A 16,912-nucleotide genomic window follows, 5' to 3' on the forward strand; every position below is an offset into this window, starting at 1 on the left:
CCGAGTGAGATGTCAAGTAGTGGCTGCCAATTTTTCTCTTTGCCAACTTCAAACGGAACCACAACAGCTTAGAAGAAAAATTGCAGCCCCCCCCCGGCCCCCTCACCCGCAGGGGATTAAAATCTTTACAGGGGATTAACACTGGCACCCAGCCCTGTCCACGCGGGCCCCTCTGGGGATGGGCCGGTAATTGGCCCCAGCTTCCCCGCCTTGTTAGCCTCTTATGGAGCCAACAAGCCCCACCTATTTTTTTTTTTTTCTCTAGCTCCAAGGGGAAAGCCAGTCTGCCTGGGTTCAAATCCTGGCAGGGCCACTTTTTGGCTGAGTAATCCTGAGCCAGTCACTCAGGATCTCTGAGGCTCAGTTAAAACGGGGAATAATGATCACATCTTCTTCACTCTCGGAGTCATGGCGCGCTTTCCATCAATCAATGTACATATAAAGCTTGAAGCAGTGTCTGGAGGATAGAAGACCTCGGTAAATGTCAGCCACTATTCAAATATTGAGCATGAATGATTGGCCCATAACGGCGTGTCGGGCTGATGGTTTTGTCCATTCGCTCATTGAACATACATTTACTGACAGCCTAACATGTGCTGAGGACACAGCAGGGAGCAAAACCGACAAACCCATCATGCAGTTCACCCATTTGGTCCGTGTGTTCCGCGAGGGCAGCTTTGTGCAGGCCTCACACCCTCCCTGGGCCGCGGTGTCTCCACGTCTGTAATGAGGAGCTCTCTTGGGTTCTCCATGTGCTGACAAGAGCGGAGGCCTGGGGCAGAGGACTCCCTAAGGCTCAGCGGTCCCACTGCGGCACCCGCCTTCTCTAGGCAGACAGCAGCCCGAGGCTAGGAGTAGCCACCCTAAGCATCCGTGAAGGCCCCTCTGTACCCTAAAGTGTTAAGGAAGTCTCGGACATTATTAATTCGTCATGAAACGATAGATTGAGAAGCACACACAGGAAGAACTTCTGAAAAGTTCTGAAATTCAAGATAATAACAGCGTGGCCACAAGGTGGCACCACGACCCAGGCCCAATCTTGGAAAAAAAATGTTTCAATTATAGCAAAGTACAGATCATAATATAACAAACATTTGCGACTCTATCACCCAGAATGAACAAATATTAACGTTTTTGTCATGTTTTCTTTAGGTATTTTTTTAATAAAGGCTATCAAACATTACAGCAAATGTTAAAGCAGAGAGACTAATGCTAGTACTGACACAGCACCAAAAGTTCACAGATTACACCAGAGTCACTTGCTCCCCTCAACAACTCCGTGAGGTGGGAGGAAGAAATTTCCCTCTCCCTTTCTAGGTTCTTCCAGCTGGTCTAATCATCAAATTGACACGAGACAAGTTGCAGACGAGAAAATAGTGACCCAAGGAGATGGAGCCGCTGGCCCTAAGTCCACAGAGCTGGTGAGCCACAGAAATGGGATCCCAGGTCTGGTCTTTATGACATTCATCCCATGCTTGGTATAATACACCCTATTCCTTGGGGCCCGGCACAAACTGTCGGGGTGGTGCAGGTGGTATTGGGAGGGACAACAGGCCTCCTCCCCCCGCTGCATCCACTGATCTGTGGGTAAGATTGGGGGCTCTGAGCAACAAATATCGTGGCTCATGGGTGGCTGAAGGGTGCTGTAGGGTCTTAAGGTTTTTCTGCTTTGGGTGTTGAGCAGACCCAGGTTTCAGTTCCACTTGGGTGAGGCTCTCTGAACCCCAGTTTAGCATCTCTCTCTCAGCATTTTTACAGAGTCGGAGCAATGGAACAAAGCCTTTGGAACATAGCAGGACTCATCTGTGGGAGTCGCCGCCGGATGCGCCTCCGTGGTATGCAGATTCTCTTCAGCGGAAGGCAATGGAGACCCTCTGGGCTCAAGAGAAACTTGGGCCTCTCCCTTAAAAAATTTAAATTTGGGGCCTTGCCCATAATCCCAGTTATCACCAGAAATAAGCTTTTTGTTTGACCTAGCTGTATGGCAGGGCGAACAGCTAATTACTGAGCACCTGCTCTTCTTACCCATCTGTGAAGGGCCCTCCGCCCTCCTGAAGCCGGAGGCCCTAACCTCATCCTTAGCTCCATTTTCCGTGTCTGTCTCTGAACCCTTACGTGTGCGTGGTTCCCATATGTGTATATGCAATTAAATTCGGTTATTTTCTCTTGTTAATCGGTCCCACGTCAATTTGATTATGAGGCCAGCTGGAAGAACCTAGAAAGGTAGAGGGACATGTATTCCTCCCGCACAGAGCATGGCTTCTCTGTTTCTATGGGGGGCAAAAGGTGTCCTCCCCACCCCCACCCCCAACCCTCACCCCTGCCCACACGCTCTACATTTCCTTTATGTTGCTCTCCATTACCCTTTTTTCTCTAGCAAGTCTCCTTCCGCTAGAATGTAAACTCCACAAAGCTGGGGTCTCTGTTTTGGTTACTGTGTGTCAATGGGTCAGAGCAGTATCTGACACCTGCCAGGTGCTCAATAAACGTTTCACAATCTTAATCTGTGAAGTCTGGTGGAGACTCTCAGCCCGGGGAAGAGATACACAGTGGGGCCACACCCAACCCCTCTACCTGCAGTGACTCTACCCCCCACACCTGGCCTGGAGTTTCCCAAACCTGTTCACACTCGGGAGTGCCTACAGGCCGGGGACTTCTTCCCGAGTGCCTGACGCTGTAGGGGAAAGGGATGGTTTCTGCTGGAAAGACCCCGAGGAGGAGGTACCCTGCTGCTTCCCTAAAGGTCTGAGGGAAGTGTTGGTATGTATTATCTATATTGTATGTGTGCATATGTGCACATGTGTGTGTACACATGCGGGTGTCCAGTGATCTGTCCAGTATCTTCCGCTGGGTTCCCGCGGACAGTGCGGTGACCGGGCTGCGGGTGGGCAGACCCGCCTTGGGGGGCAGTCCTTGGTAAAGGCGGGCCCCAGCCGCCTCCTCGGAGTTCTTCCTGCGCCGCTGCCACGTGTGGGTTGGGGAGGGGTGTGCGGGGCTGTGGAGGCTGCCACAGCTGGGGAGGCGACCTGCTGCAGCCGGGGCACTCGGATCCACCCTCCACAGGCCTGGGGTGCCAGGGGCCCCGCCCGCCTGCGAGGCGAGGGCTCGGATCTCCCCGCCCCCCGCCAGGAGGGGCGCAGGCTCCGCGGAGCGAGGACCATGCGCTTCTGGTAGCACCGCCGGCTGCGCGCGTGCCGGCCCCTCGCCGCGCCTCCCCGGCTCCCTGGGCGCTTGCCCGGAGGGCGGCCGCCTCTTCCTCCCGCAGCCCCGCCGCGCCGGCCGGCCGGCCTGCCGCAGTCGCCGGCGGCGGATCAGCGCCGAGCGCCCCAGGTACCGAGCGCGGCAGGAGCGGGGCGGTGACCCGGCGGCCCGGCGGGGAGGGACGGAGGCGCGGCCGCTGCTGCCCTGTCCCCGCCGGCGGGCCCAGCACACCACCCCTGGCTTCCCCGCGGGGGGCTTGGCGGTGGCCCGTGGCCCCCACCCTGCGACCCCGAGCACTACGGCCCCGGACTAACGCCCAGCTGCCTCGGGGAGCTTGCCTTCCGCCTGGGAGCGCCCATTTGCCCTCTGCTCCCGCCTCCCCGGGTCCTGGCCCTTCCCCCATCTCCCACCCACTGAACCTCCAAGAGCTCCTGCCCCCTTTAAGGCACTCTGCTCCTCATCAGGGCCCCTCCCAAACTTCCGACCCGTTCGATCCGGGTGCCCCTGCCCCGCACCCGAGGACGCCTGTATAACAGACCCCTCTCCACCCTCCTGGGGTCTCTGCCCTTGACCTATCTCCCCATCCCTCTCTTCCCACCTGACCCCTCCCCCCGCCTCTCCCGGGGGGGTGGGGGTGTCTGTTCTCACCGAGGACCCCCCTCCAGGCTCCGCTCCTTCAGGTCCCTCGCCATCCTCAGGATCCCCCTCGGGGCTCACGGCCTGGCCGTCCGTCCCTCGCCCCGATGGTCCCAGAACCGGGCCCTGCGCACAACAGCACCCCCGCCTGGGGGTCGGGGCTGGTGCCGGGCCCCGGGGGCAGCGGCTGGGTGGCGGCCGCGCTGTGTGTGGTCATCGCCTTGACCGCAGCAGCCAACGCGCTGCTCATCGCCCTCATCTGCACGCAGCCCGCGCTGCGCAACACGTCCAACTTCTTCCTGGTGTCGCTCTTCACGTCCGACCTGATGGTGGGGCTGGTGGTGATGCCGCCGGCCATGCTGAACGCGCTGTACGGGCGCTGGGTGCTGGCGCGAGGCCTCTGCCTGCTCTGGGCCGCCTTCGACGTGATGTGCTGCAGCGCCTCCATCCTCAACCTCTGCCTCATCAGCCTGGACCGCTACCTGCTCATCCTGTCGCCGCTGCGCTACAAGCTGCGCATGACGCCCGCGCGCGCCTTGGCGCTGGTCCTGGGCGCCTGGACCCTGGCCGCGCTCGCCTCCTTCCTGCCGCTGCTGCTGGGCTGGCACGAGCTGGGCCGCGCGCGGGCGCCCGCTCCGGGCCAGTGCCGCCTGCTGGCCAGCCTGCCCTTCGTCCTCGTGGCGTCGGGCCTCACCTTCTTCCTGCCCTCGGGCGCCATCTGCTTCACCTACTGCAGGATCCTGCTGGCTGCCCGCAAGCAGGCCCTGCAGGTGGCCTCCCTCAGCACCGGCGTGGCCGGCCAGGCCTTGGAGACGGCACAGGTACCGGGGTGCGCAGGGAGATGGGGCGTGCGGGTTGGAGAGACATGAGCAGCCACTGGGTACCTACTGCGGCGTCTGCCACTTAGTATACACTTGCTGGCAAGGTCCGAGCCGCCATCCCCACCTTTCTTCTGAACTCCAGACTCGGCTCGGGACTGTCCACAGGCCAGCTTCATGCGGAGGTGCCGCAGGCTTCGGGAAGGTGACACGTGCAACAGGGAATTCAGGGCGTCCCAAGCCTCCCACCGGCTCCTCCTGGGTCTTCCCCATGATGGCAGTGGCACGGTCATGACATCACAGGCCAGAAACATAGGGGTGATTTTCTCCCTTTGATTGTGGGATTCATTAGCGAGACCTGTTGGTGCTGTCTTTTACACACGTGCCATCTCAATGCCACCTTCCTAAGCCAAGCCATCGTTGCATCTTACCTGGAGCCTTTGAGAGTCTCCCGCTGGCCCCCTGCTTCCTCCAGACCCGCTCCCCTCCATTTCCCACACAGGAGTCAGAGTAGTAGAGAAAAAGAGTGATCACAGCACTTCCTCGCAGCAAACCCTCCAGTGGCTCCCCATTGCTGTCAAGGTAAAGAGGAGACCCAGCCCGGCTGGCGTGGCTCATTGGTTGAGCATCGACCTATAAACCAGGAGGTCACAGTTCAATTCCCTGTCAGGGCACATGCCTGGGTTGAGGGCTTGATCCCCAGTGTGGGGTGTGCAGGAGGCAACCAATCTATGATTCTCTCTCATCATAGATGTTTCTATTTTTCTCTTCCTTCCTCTCTAAAATCAATTTTAAAAAGTGTGTGTGTGTATCCTATATAATAAAACCCTAATATGCAAATCAACTGAACAGCACACTGACCACCAGGGGGCAGACGCTCAATGCAGGAGCTGCCCCCTGGTGGTCAGGGTACTCACACAGGGGGAGTGCCACTCAGCCAGAAGCAGAGCTCACAGCTGGCAAGGACAGCAGCTGTGGCAGGAGCCTTTCCCGCCTCCCCAGCAGCGCTAAGGACTCCTCAGGGGATGTCTGACTGCCGGCTTAGGCCCGCTCCCTGTGCACCGGGCCTCTAGTGTGTGTATATATATAATCTCCATGTCAGGAGCTCCCTTTGCCTGACATTTTCAGCTCACAGGTCACCTCTCCCTAGAGGCCGCCCCTGACTACTCTGCAGACCCACGTCCTCCCTGACTGGTTGTTGACCTGTGTGAGTTGTCTGTCTCCCCACTTGAAGGGAAGCTCCAAGAGGACCGGGTGTCTGGGCTGGTTTTGATCTCCACTGCACATGCTAATGCTTTCTATCACTTGTGAATGGGGTAGGTGCTCCTAGCTCAAGGCCCTGCAGTGTCTAGAAGTGGAGTACCTGCTTTTGCCCCCCAGGCCACGTGCTGCCTGAGTCCTATTGTCCACCTGAGGGGTGGGGGCTTAGACTGACCAGCCCTGAACCCCGAAGAATTAGGTCACACGCTGGAGGAAGTTTCAAACTGGGCTCTCCACATTCACCTTGGTGTAGCTTCAGGTGGAAGAGGCTCTTGCAGGATGGGGTGGGGGTGCCTTGAGGGTCACTGGGTGAATAGGGAATTGGCTGGGGGCTGGGTGGGCAGGAGGTCCTGGCTGCAGGCCTGCTCTCTCCCTCTATCTGTGCTCATTGGAGAACATTCTGGAGTCTCGGCAGGTGGCTGTGGCCCTGGCTTGGTTCTTGAGCAGTAGGAAGAACCTCCAGGGGCCACCCCTACTCTCCTTGGGTTCTTGTAAAGGAACATGTCCCAAACTTCAGGCACAGGGAACCACCTCTGGTTCCTGTCTTACCTCCCTTCCTCTCCCCCACTCTTCAAGCCACTTTATTCATATGCACTTAGCATTTTCTTTAAATCACCTCATTTATCTTTTTACTTCCATGAATTTGTTTAGGAAGGGAACTTGTTTCTTCCGGAAATGGAAAATCAATATCTTTGCCATAAATAGAAGATGATCAAACACAGCTTCCGTAAGGGTGCAGAACCAGCAGTGTTCCCAAGTCCAGCTCATGGGTCAGCGTGACTGAGCCGAGGCCTGCTTCCTGTTTGTTAGTGTTAGACGGATGGTAAAGTCAAAGTAGCATCCACCCGAGGCTTTCTCGTGACGTAAGCAGAGAGCTGATGTTCCGACTCTGTGGTTCAGTTATTTTACAGGGTGTCCGTTTACCACTTCAAGCCCCCGCCCACCCCACACTAAGCTCTGCTGTGGTGACGAAGGAGCTCTCTGCTCCTTCTGTGGATTCCTTTCCTTTCTCACTCTCATCCAGCCACACTGGCCTCTTGGCTGTCCTTTGAGCACACCAAGCACAATCCTGCCTCAGGACCTTTGCACTTGCTGTTCCCTCTGCCTGGAGTGTCCTTTCCCTTCACCTCCACATGGTTTCTCTGCAACTCCATCACTTTCTGCCACACTTCCCCAGGTCCCCTTCAGCCCTAATTTCCTGAGTTATTGTTCTCAGCAGCACTTACCATCCCTGACATGCTATATACGTTCCCACTTACTTTTAAAAAAATATATTTTATTGATTTTTTTACAGAGAGGAAGGGAGAGGGGTAGAGTGTTAGAAACATTGATGAGAGAGAGAAACATCGATCAGCTGCCTCCTGCACACTCCCTACTGAGGATGTGCCTGCAACCAAGGTACATGCCCTTGACCGGAATCGAACCTGGGACCCTTCAGTCCGCAGGCCAACGCTCTATCCACTGAGCCAAACTGGTTACGGCCGTACCCACTTATTTATTTATTTATTTATTTATTTATTTATTTACTGTATTCCCAGCACCTGCACCAGTGCCTGGCATATCCCAAGTGCTCAGTGTTCATTGATGGAAGGACTGGCATTAGCACAGAGCTTCACAGAGCTGGCCATTCAACCCCTGTTCACGCTGCTTCCTTTGCTCCCACTCGTTTCACAATCAGTTCTTGTAACTGATGGAGCCTAGGCTTTTTAGCACATCAGTTCATTTGCTTGGTTACGTGTATTGAGGACCTACTGTGTGCAGGAGCTGTTGGAGGCTGTGAATGTGGTGATGAGCTGGGCTGAGAAGGTCCCGGCCTCTTGGAATCCATGTTCTAGTCGGGAGGCAGACATTGACCACGAAACCTTACCGAGGTGAGGGTATGGGTCTTATCAGAGGGGCACCTCACCCCGTGGACATGCAGAGTCTACCCGTCGCTTGCCTGTGTTTGCACACTGAAGCAAGGAGGGCACAGCGAGTCCTAAAACCGAGTGCTGGGAGGTGTCCTCATGGATCATCAATCAGCGCCCTGCCTCCCAGGCAGCGTGGCCCCGGGGCCCCTCCAGTCAGGAATGTGTCTGTGCTGATTCCTCCTGCTCCCCGGGAGGCCTTTTCTCTTGGTTTGAGTGTGGGAGTGCCAGACCCCACCACTACCCTCGCTTCCCACACCACCCGGCTCCTAAGCAGGCCTTCCGGTGCCGTGGTCCATGTTGCCCGGAGAATTGCTGCTGCATTTGGGACTTTGCTTCTGGGATGTGGCCTCTATTCCGGCCTCCTGGGTCATGACCCCTTTCCTCCCACTCGAACGGTCCTGTCCGAGAGACCAGAAGAGTCCAGCCTGGGGGTGGAGGCTCTCTCAGTGCCTGGACTTACAGCAACTGATGAGAATGAACAAAAGTCGGGGCACGCTGGGTCTCTTTCCTCCTGTTTTCAGCCCCATTAGCCCTTAGCTCTCTCCCCAGTCCAGCCTCTGGCTTCCCCACAGAAGGAAGGGAGTTGGGCACGGGTCCCCGAAGTCCCAGTGCCTCTGGGCTGAGATCAGGGGAGCTGAGCAGCGTGAGCACCTTCTCTCTGCCCCCTCCACACCTGCATCTTGATGCGAACGGGCTTGGAAAAGCCACGGGTGGCTCTGTGGTTTCAGCCGTCTTTGGGCCCCAGGGGCTGTGAGAAAGGGGGTCATGCTTAGAGCTGAGGCAGGGACTGTGGGCGTGGGAGGTGGTGATGTCAGAGTAAGAGGCTGCCTGAATGTGGGGGGGAGGAAGAGAGAGAGGAGAATGGGCCCCTGTGGGAATGGGGCTCATCCCTGGGAGATTCCAGAGGGACCAGTGAGGGAGCTCAGCTTGGTGGGGAGCGAGCAGGAGGCCCTGCTGGCAGTTTCTGCTTTCTCAGCTCCTCTCTGTCTGCCAGGATCCCGTGTCTCTGGTCCACAGCCCATCCCCATCGTCTTCCTCTGTACCTCGTCTTTCTCCCCTTCTCTCCTCCAGTTCCATTTCACCGCATTCTCTTCCTCCTGCGTCCCTCCATCTTCCTCTACCCACTTCTCTCCCATCAGTTTCTTCTCCTTTCCCTCCTCCCCAGCTTTCCCACCCTCCCTCACCCAACTATGCATCATTCTGTTTTAGTAATCCATCTCTTCCATCTCTGCTTCCTCCTCCTCCTCAGAGGGGGAGGCTGTGATCACAGAAATATCTCAGAGGGAGAGGAGGAGCTGAACTGGGAGAGGCTGACGGAGGAGCAGTGTCGAGCATGGCAGGCTTGGCTGCTGCTGGGTCCGAGGCGACCTGGTGGAGCCAGGGCTGGGTGCAGGACCTGTGTGTCTGGCTGGTCATGGGTTCAAATCCTGCCTCCTTCCCATCACACCCAGATGACTTCGGACAAGTCCTCCAACTCCCTATACCCCAGGGTAATGCTATTTAGCCCTGAGTTTGAGAGAAGAACCAATACGATAATATATGTACGCTTGGCACATAGTAGGTGCTCAACAAATGTTCTCCTTTCCCCTTGTGGTAAAAATGGTTCTGGGGAGTTCACCCCCTTTTGAGCCTTTCTAGGAAAAAAACACTATCCATCACCATTATCCAAGAGATAAACTGGACACTGATAACAGTCAGCAACAATATAGCTAACACGTGGTACACACTATGTGCCGGGCTCTGCCTGAATAACTCGCTGCATACTATCTTAATTAAGTTGATTCTTACTACAGTCATATGAGGTCCATGCTAGTGTGATTGCCATTATGCAGATGGGAAAACTGAGGCACAGAGAGGTGAAGGGCCTTGCTGAAGGTTGACGCTCAACCAACGACGCCAGGCAGGGCATGACTCATTCTTTGAAGCCTGTTCGTATTCTACAGTGGGATGTGCCATGGTTTATTTAACCACTCTCCTTCTGATGGACATTTAGGCCATTTCTGATTTTTTTTTTTCTATCACGAATAGTGCTGTGGGACACCTTCTTGTACCTGCCGAGTGTGCAGGCCTGTGCGGGTGTTTATGAATATAGTTTCCTGTGCGTGGAATTGGCCCCTGGAAAGTCACTGTCAAGTTGTCCTCCAGGTCTGCGGTCGCCAACTGGTGGTCTGTGAGGCACGAGAGATTGGGGACCGCTGCTCCAGGTGGCTGCCCTCTGACAGTCACGCTTGTCATGGACACGTAGAAGGGACATGTGGAGACAAGGTGACCATGAGGGGCCGTGAGGTGGGTATAGGGCAGAGAGGAGTGGGGAGCGGGAGGCTGGCACGAGCCAGAGCCCGGGGTGTGGGCTGACGGTTGCCATTGGCTCCTGCTCCGTGAGGGGCTCTTGGTGACAGTGGTAGGGTGTCTGCAGCCCCACCCTGACTACGGCCCATGGGTGCCATCCCCCCAAATGGCAGCAGGATGGTGAAGCGGAAGAAGTGCAGCTCCTCGAGCCAGGAATGACGGTGGCTCCTGACTCAACACAGATCTGCTGTTATTTTGCCTCTCTGAACCTCCTCTGCAAAATGGAGATAATAGCACGTACCTCCCGTAAAGATGGAACGGCACAATGAATATCAAATGCTGGTGCATAGTAAGCGCTCAATAAATGGGGCCACAGTGCCGATTTGGGGTCATTGGTGCTTTGGCTCATGACCTTGTTCTGGCACAATGTGACCTTGGGAAGGAGCCCTACTTCCTCTCTTCCCTCCTGCCTGTGTTCTTGGGTCAACTCTTTGGGGAGAAGAGCAGAAAGAAACGCCCACGGTTGTTCCCAGGAAGAGTAGAGAAGGAGTCTCAGATGATCTGCCACTCCATTTCCGGAGCTTTCTCCCCTGATGATTGCCCCCAAGGTCTCTCCCGCAGTGCCCATGCCCTAGAGCTATGACAAGACCAAGGCTCTCGCTTGCCTCTCTCCTGCCCCAGGTCACCAGGTCTCAGAGGGGTTCCCGTATGGGTGGGGCCTTTTGGAGACGGTGGCTCCTCCTCCCCTATGATCTGTCCCCATTGATGGCATCAATTCGAAGGCATGGCAGCTCTGAGGAGGTTCTTTGGGGGAAGCGGGAGCTTCTCCTCCTGGATCACCATAGTGGGGCCACACAAGCCATGTGGAGACCACTCTGGAGGAGAGAGAACGAGAAGAGGAAAGAGAAAAGCAGGTCTCCCATCCCCCGCCTGCCCGCCCTTCTGCCTCGCTACAGCACGGTGAGTCAGAGCATTTGTCCTGACGTCTGTGCTGCTTTGGGGAGCCAGAGCTGCTGGCAGAAGGACCCGGCTCCCGAGGGTGCTGACATTTCTCCAACCTCATACACACCCCCTGAGCCCACATCAGGGCTACCATGTACGTAGCACTTTGTGTTGGGCAACATGCATGCGTTTATGACCCCAGCCCCACAGCGACTCCGTAAGCTGAGTTGTTTCTCCCTCTTTACAGACGTGGGAACAGAGACTCAAGGCCACAGTGTGAGTAAGTGGTAGAGGCATGGTTTGAAGCCAGGTCCCTTGTCGTAAAAGCCCTGCCCCTGCCCAACGCTGCCCCACCGAGGCAAGCGGGAGAGAGCAGGGGCCTCTCCTTGTTTGCTCTTTGTGAATTTGTCCTTGATAATCCTATAATCGGGCTTCCCCTGGGCAAACACATCGAGGGCTGGCAGTTACCGTGTGCTTCGTGTCTCCCCTCCTGCCCACTGAAATTTCAGAATCAGACCCCTGATCCTATAGGTGGATAGCAGGGAGCTGGTGTTTCAGCACCATGGACAAGAACAAAGTCTCGCTTCTTTGGGGAGGCAGGGAGAGAAAGGCAAGGCTGGAAGGTATGTGTGTGTGTGTGTGTGAGTGTGTGGCGGGGGGGGGGGGGGTCCTGAATCTGAGAGCGAGGTGGGGGGATTGACTTTTGTGCTAATGTGATGGGGCTGACACATCGTGGCTTTGTCTCTTCCGCCCCCTTTCTATCTGGGAAGGTTGCCTGGGAATCTGGTTCCCTTTTGACGCTGTCATCTCTCTATACCCAACCCACTACTGGCTGCCTCGTGAACTAAGCTGGAATTTAGGAAATATTGGGGGGATTCCTGGATTTCGGAGCCCAAGTATGCTCCCCTTTTCCATAATTCAATGAAGTGTCCAGACCCCCTGCGCACTGATATTTATTTACATTGTGAATGTAGGCAGGTCTCACTTTGTGTACATCTTATATATGAAAATCCAAATTGCTTACAACCCGTGGTTTAGGGGAGAACTCCATGGACCCTCAGCGGTCCATGGATGGACTTTACGATGGTCTCGGAAGCCCCTGGAAGTGTGGGAAGGTTTTTCATGAGTGTGTGTAAAAATTGAGAAGCTTTTAGTTTTCTGGGGAGTAGTGTCGATTTCATTAGATTCTCAGTGCGCTCATGAGGTTGAAACAGTTATGGGAACTTCTGGGCGAAAGGATCATCCAGTTCAGGGAGACATTTTCATGTTTTGGAACTGTGGGCCCCCAGTTTTCAAAGCCATATTCTAACCTCCTCATGCCCCTGTCCCCTTTTCGATGGCTGCTGTGGGGCAGCTCCGTTCTGCCCGCTTCCTCCCCACACCCCTGCTCTTCAAGTCCATGTTTGGGAATGGAGACGTCTGCCAGTGCACACATAATTTGAGCTGTGCAATGCCAAGGTCACTAGCACCCCTAGTAAATCATAATAAATTTCATTGTAAACGTTTGCTCTCTGCACATGTTTTCAAAATAGCACTTTATTTTGTGGAGGATGAGGGTAACAGTGCAAGCAAACAAAACCTTACTCCAAACTCTGAGGAGAACCCATGTACAAAGTGATTGCCACGCCCTGGACAGCAGCAGGGGCTCTTGTCAAATACTATTCAATTGCAACTAATTATATATATATATATATATATATATATATATATATATATATATATGATTTTTTTACAGAGAGGAAGGGAGAGGGATAGAGAGCTAGAAACATCGATGAGAGAGAAACATCGACCAGCTGCCCCCTGCACACCCACTACTGGGGATGTGCCCGCAACCAATGTACATGCCCTTGACCGGAATCGAACCTGGGACCCTTCAGTCCGCAGACTGACTCTCTATCCACTGAGCCAAACCGGTTTCGGCTGCAACTAATTCTTGTAGCGCCAAAGGCTTTGGGAGGTGCTGGGGCTCACGGTCGTGCATGCTGGCCCGTGTAGAGTTGTCCTTTGCGTGGAGCGTGGGTCTTTTGAACTGATTTGTGTTTGGGGCAGTGTTGCTCTGTCTCACTGTAGTTCCTAGAGCTCCTTGTGAAGAGCTGGGTCAGGATCAGGGCTCAGTCTATTGCTGGGGTCAGGGCTCAGTCTGGGGCTAAGGTTGGCTCAGTCTGGTCCCCGGTTGAGGCTCAGTTTGACACCTTGGTTATGCAGGGCTTAGTCTATGGAAGCCTTCAGGGATCAGTCCTTGGCTCATGGCTGGTGTCAGGGCTTGGTCTGGAGTCAGGGTCAGGCCGCAGGTTAGGGCTACAGTTGGGGCTGCGTCAAGGATCAGGACTCAATTTATTGCTGATACTGGGGTCCAGTCTGGAATTAGGATTGAGGCTCAGTCTGTGGATGGGATCAGGGTCCGGCTGGGGCTCTCTCTCTCTCGGCTGACTCACGTGGCCTTCCTTTCCGCAGGTGCCCAGGACCCCACGCCCAGGGATGGAGTCAGCTGACAGCAGGCGTCTGGCCACCAAGCACAGCAGGAAGGCCTTGAAGGCCAGCCTGACCCTGGGCATCCTGCTGGGCATGTTCTTTGTGACCTGGCTGCCCTTCTTTGTGGCCAACATAGCCCAGGTAATGCCACTGCAGGGGGCAGGTGCGTCCGGGCCTCGCTGGGGAGGCCCCCAAGCCCCACCTCAGCCCAGTCACGGGGGGGAGGAAGGCGGGCTGCTGCTCATGGGGTGTTTGGCTGTGTCTGTCCCGGCCGTGCTGGGTGGGGTGGTCTGGGTTCCTGTCCCGGGACCAGGCGTGACGCCCCCTTCCCTCCAGGCTGTGTGCGACTGCGTCTCCCCAGGCCTCTTCGACGTCCTCACGTGGCTGGGCTACTGCAACAGCACCATGAACCCCATCATCTACCCCCTCTTCATGCGGGACTTCAAGCGGGCCCTGGGCAAGCTGCTGCCCTGTCCCCACTGGCCCCAGGAGCACCGGGCCAGCGTGGCCTCACCCTCCATGCGCACCTCCCACAGCGGCGCCCGGCCGGGCCTGAGCCTGCAGCACGTGCTGCCCCTGCCCCTGCCCCCGGACTCCGACTCCGACCCTGACTCCGGCTCAGGAGGCTCCTCAGGCCTGCAGCTCACGGCCCAGCTGCTGCTGCCGGGAGAGGCCACCCGGGACACCCTGCCGCCTGCCAGGACTTCTGCCACCGTCAACTTCTTCAACAGGGATCCCGTGGAGCCCCAGCTGCGGCTGCATCTGCTTGGTGCCCCCACGAACTGATGAGGCTTGTGGCTGGGGTGTCAGGGGGGAGCTGGGCTGGGTGACACCAAGCCCCCGAGGCCTGGGGCCAGCTCCTGGCTGAGGCCAGGAGGCTGCAGGTCTCTCGGGAGCCCTCTGAACTCCGGTGGGGTGCACTGAATCAGCCCCACTACCCACTGAGGTCCTCCACCTGCGGGTAATCGCTGGCTTCATACAGTGTCTCCAGGATGCTGCACTGCTGAGTGTAACTTGTGTGGAGAGTGGCTGGAGGGCTCTGGGAGCGGGGGAGGGGGCCCTTGGCTCAGATTAGGACGAAGGCCATCGCCTTTGCACTTTCTATCAGATCGCACGTCTGCAGAGACGCGTCAGTGCAGGCTGAGCCCTTTGCTCCTCTGACTGTAGTTCATGGGCATGATCTCCGGGGAGTTTGTTGAAAATGCACACCTCTGCCCCCACCCCGGACCTGCCGAGGCATCATCTACATGTGAGCAAGGTCCCCGGGGACTTGTGTGCGTGCATGGTTTGAGGCAGTGATGGCGAACCTATGACACGCGTGTCAGCACTGACACGCGTAGCCATTTCTGATGACACGGGCCGCTGAGGCGGCCGCATGCCGAGGATGAAACATTTGCTGCTCCTGAGGATGAAACATTTGCGAAATAATGTTTTTTCCTCAAAGTGACACACTACCCGAGTTATGCTCAGTTTTTTGGCGAAGTTTGACACACCAAGCTCAAAAGGTTGCCCATCACTGGTGACGTGTGCTGGCTTAGCTGATCTTTAACCCTGAGGATCGTTTGCTGGACAGTTTTTGGACCAGCCAGCCCCTCGGATGTGTGTGGCTTCAGAGGGAACCCCTGAGCCTGAGAGCCAGGCAGGCCTCAACTGGAATCCCTGCCCATTACTTACTAGCTCTGCATGGGTTACTTAACCTCTCTGAGCCTGTTGTTGTATGTGCAACCTGGGGCAATGATGCCTGCCTCGTAGGCTGTCATGAGAACTGGGACAGTGGCATCGGATGCCAGCACCCGGCAGATAGTCGGTGGTACCTGTGGTTGTTCCACCTCCCGGCCACTCAGCCCCCCGGCGTCTGGCTGCGGGCCAGGAAGGGCCATTTGTTGCCATTGTTTCCCCCCATCTTCCTCCTCTTTTTCAGCCCCATCCCACCTCCCAGGCTACGGCACTGCCTCTCCTGGGGCACAGGGGTGGCTGGTGGTTTTTTGCCCAACATCTGGGATGGGTGTCCTCTGCCCTGGGCTTCGTTGGATCTAGAAGGGGACCTGCTGATGCAGAACCAGCCCCTTGCCCTACCTCCTTCTGGCCTTTCCTGGGTCAGTGAGGGAAGTGGGAGTGGTGGCCACTCAGGCCAGCGGAGTTGAAGAGGAGCTGTCCCTGGTGTGGGCTGGTGCCTCAAGCAGGCAGGTGAACCCTGCTACAGGGACCTGGGTTTTTTGTTTGTTTTGTTTTTGAGGGAGTGCTCTGTTACTTTACCTGCTGTAGGTTCCTTTTCAGTCTGAGATTTTTCCTGAGAGCGTGTCCATGTCCGTGCAGCATCCATTTACTCTGCTGCCATTTTTAATCTTCAGTCTGAGGTTTTTCTTACTCCCCACCTGCACCAAGTTCCATCAACCCAAACTCCCAGGGGGCTCTCCGCGGGTGGCCGGGCACTCTCCTTGGTGCTGATTAGACTCCGGCCTTGGCTGCTGGCCACTGGCTGCAGAGGGTCCATGGTGCTTGTTGGGGCTTCCCCTCTGCCCCAGGCCTGCTCGAGCGGACTATCAATAAACACTAGCTGACAGCAGTGACTGCAGTGCGGACTGGATTCACTGGAGTGTGGACTGGATCTGCTGGAGGGGCCTGGGGCTGGAGACGCTGCTGATGAAGTGGGAGGAGACCCTGGCACAGGTGACCTGGGTTCATGTCCACACTCTGCCCCTAATTTGCTCTGGGACCTCAGCCAAGTCACTTACCCTCTCGGGGCCTCAGTTTTCCACGAGCTGTTTGGATTAATGGCAGCAAGAGTTCTGTAAATATTTGTTAAATGAACGAACAAATACACATGCCCCTGAGGACCAGTTCAGCTCCAACACCAATTCCTCCCGTCTCTCCTCCCCACTGCCTGCTCCAGAGCTTGTCAATACTTTCTCTGCGTGGATCTTGATTTTCCCATCTGCACAATGGGTGGGGGAATGATCTCTGGCCCTGTCACTCATGGGCAGTGGGAGGAACAAAGGGGAAGGTCCTTAGAGGTGCAGCCCTGGGCAGGGTCCAGCCCTGGGCAGGGTCCCTGGATCTCGCTGGCACAGCTGGAGCAGCCCAGTGGGTTGGGGCTCACGCCATGGCTGCAGGTCGGGGGGTTCTCTGCAGGGCAGGCAGCAGCAGGAGGGGAGGCCCCTTCGGGTTGGTCCAGCCCCATTGGCACCTGGTACAATGGCTAAGAGCTGGGCTCCAGAGGCCCAACTGGAGATCGACCAGCTGTGTGACCTTGAGCAGGTTACCTGACCTCTCTGGGCATCAGTATCTACAGGTGTAAAATGAAGATGATACTAGTAGCTACCTCATCGGGTTGTTGCGGGGGTCAACTGAGGCAATCCACGTAAGCCCTCAGTACACGGTAAA

At 56.3% G+C, this 16,912-nt stretch overlaps 1 protein-coding gene across 1 annotated transcript; it reads left to right on the forward strand.

The window, feature by feature from the left end:
- Positions 1 to 3,944: 3,944 nt before the first annotated feature.
- On the forward strand, positions 3,945 to 14,334 carry HTR6 (5-hydroxytryptamine receptor 6). The gene is made up of 3 exons (XM_008148141.3): positions 3,945 to 4,658; positions 13,511 to 13,669; positions 13,865 to 14,334. Exons 1-3 carry the CDS (start codon positions 3,945 to 3,947, stop codon positions 14,312 to 14,314), a joined length of 1,323 nt encoding a protein of 440 aa, XP_008146363.2. The 3' UTR covers positions 14,315 to 14,334.
- Positions 14,335 to 16,912: the final 2,578 nt, after the last annotated feature.

The sequence above is a fragment of the Eptesicus fuscus genome, chromosome 9, assembly GCF_027574615.1.
Source record: "Eptesicus fuscus isolate TK198812 chromosome 9, DD_ASM_mEF_20220401, whole genome shotgun sequence".
Classification (NCBI taxonomy): Eukaryota; Metazoa; Chordata; class Mammalia; order Chiroptera; family Vespertilionidae; genus Eptesicus; species Eptesicus fuscus.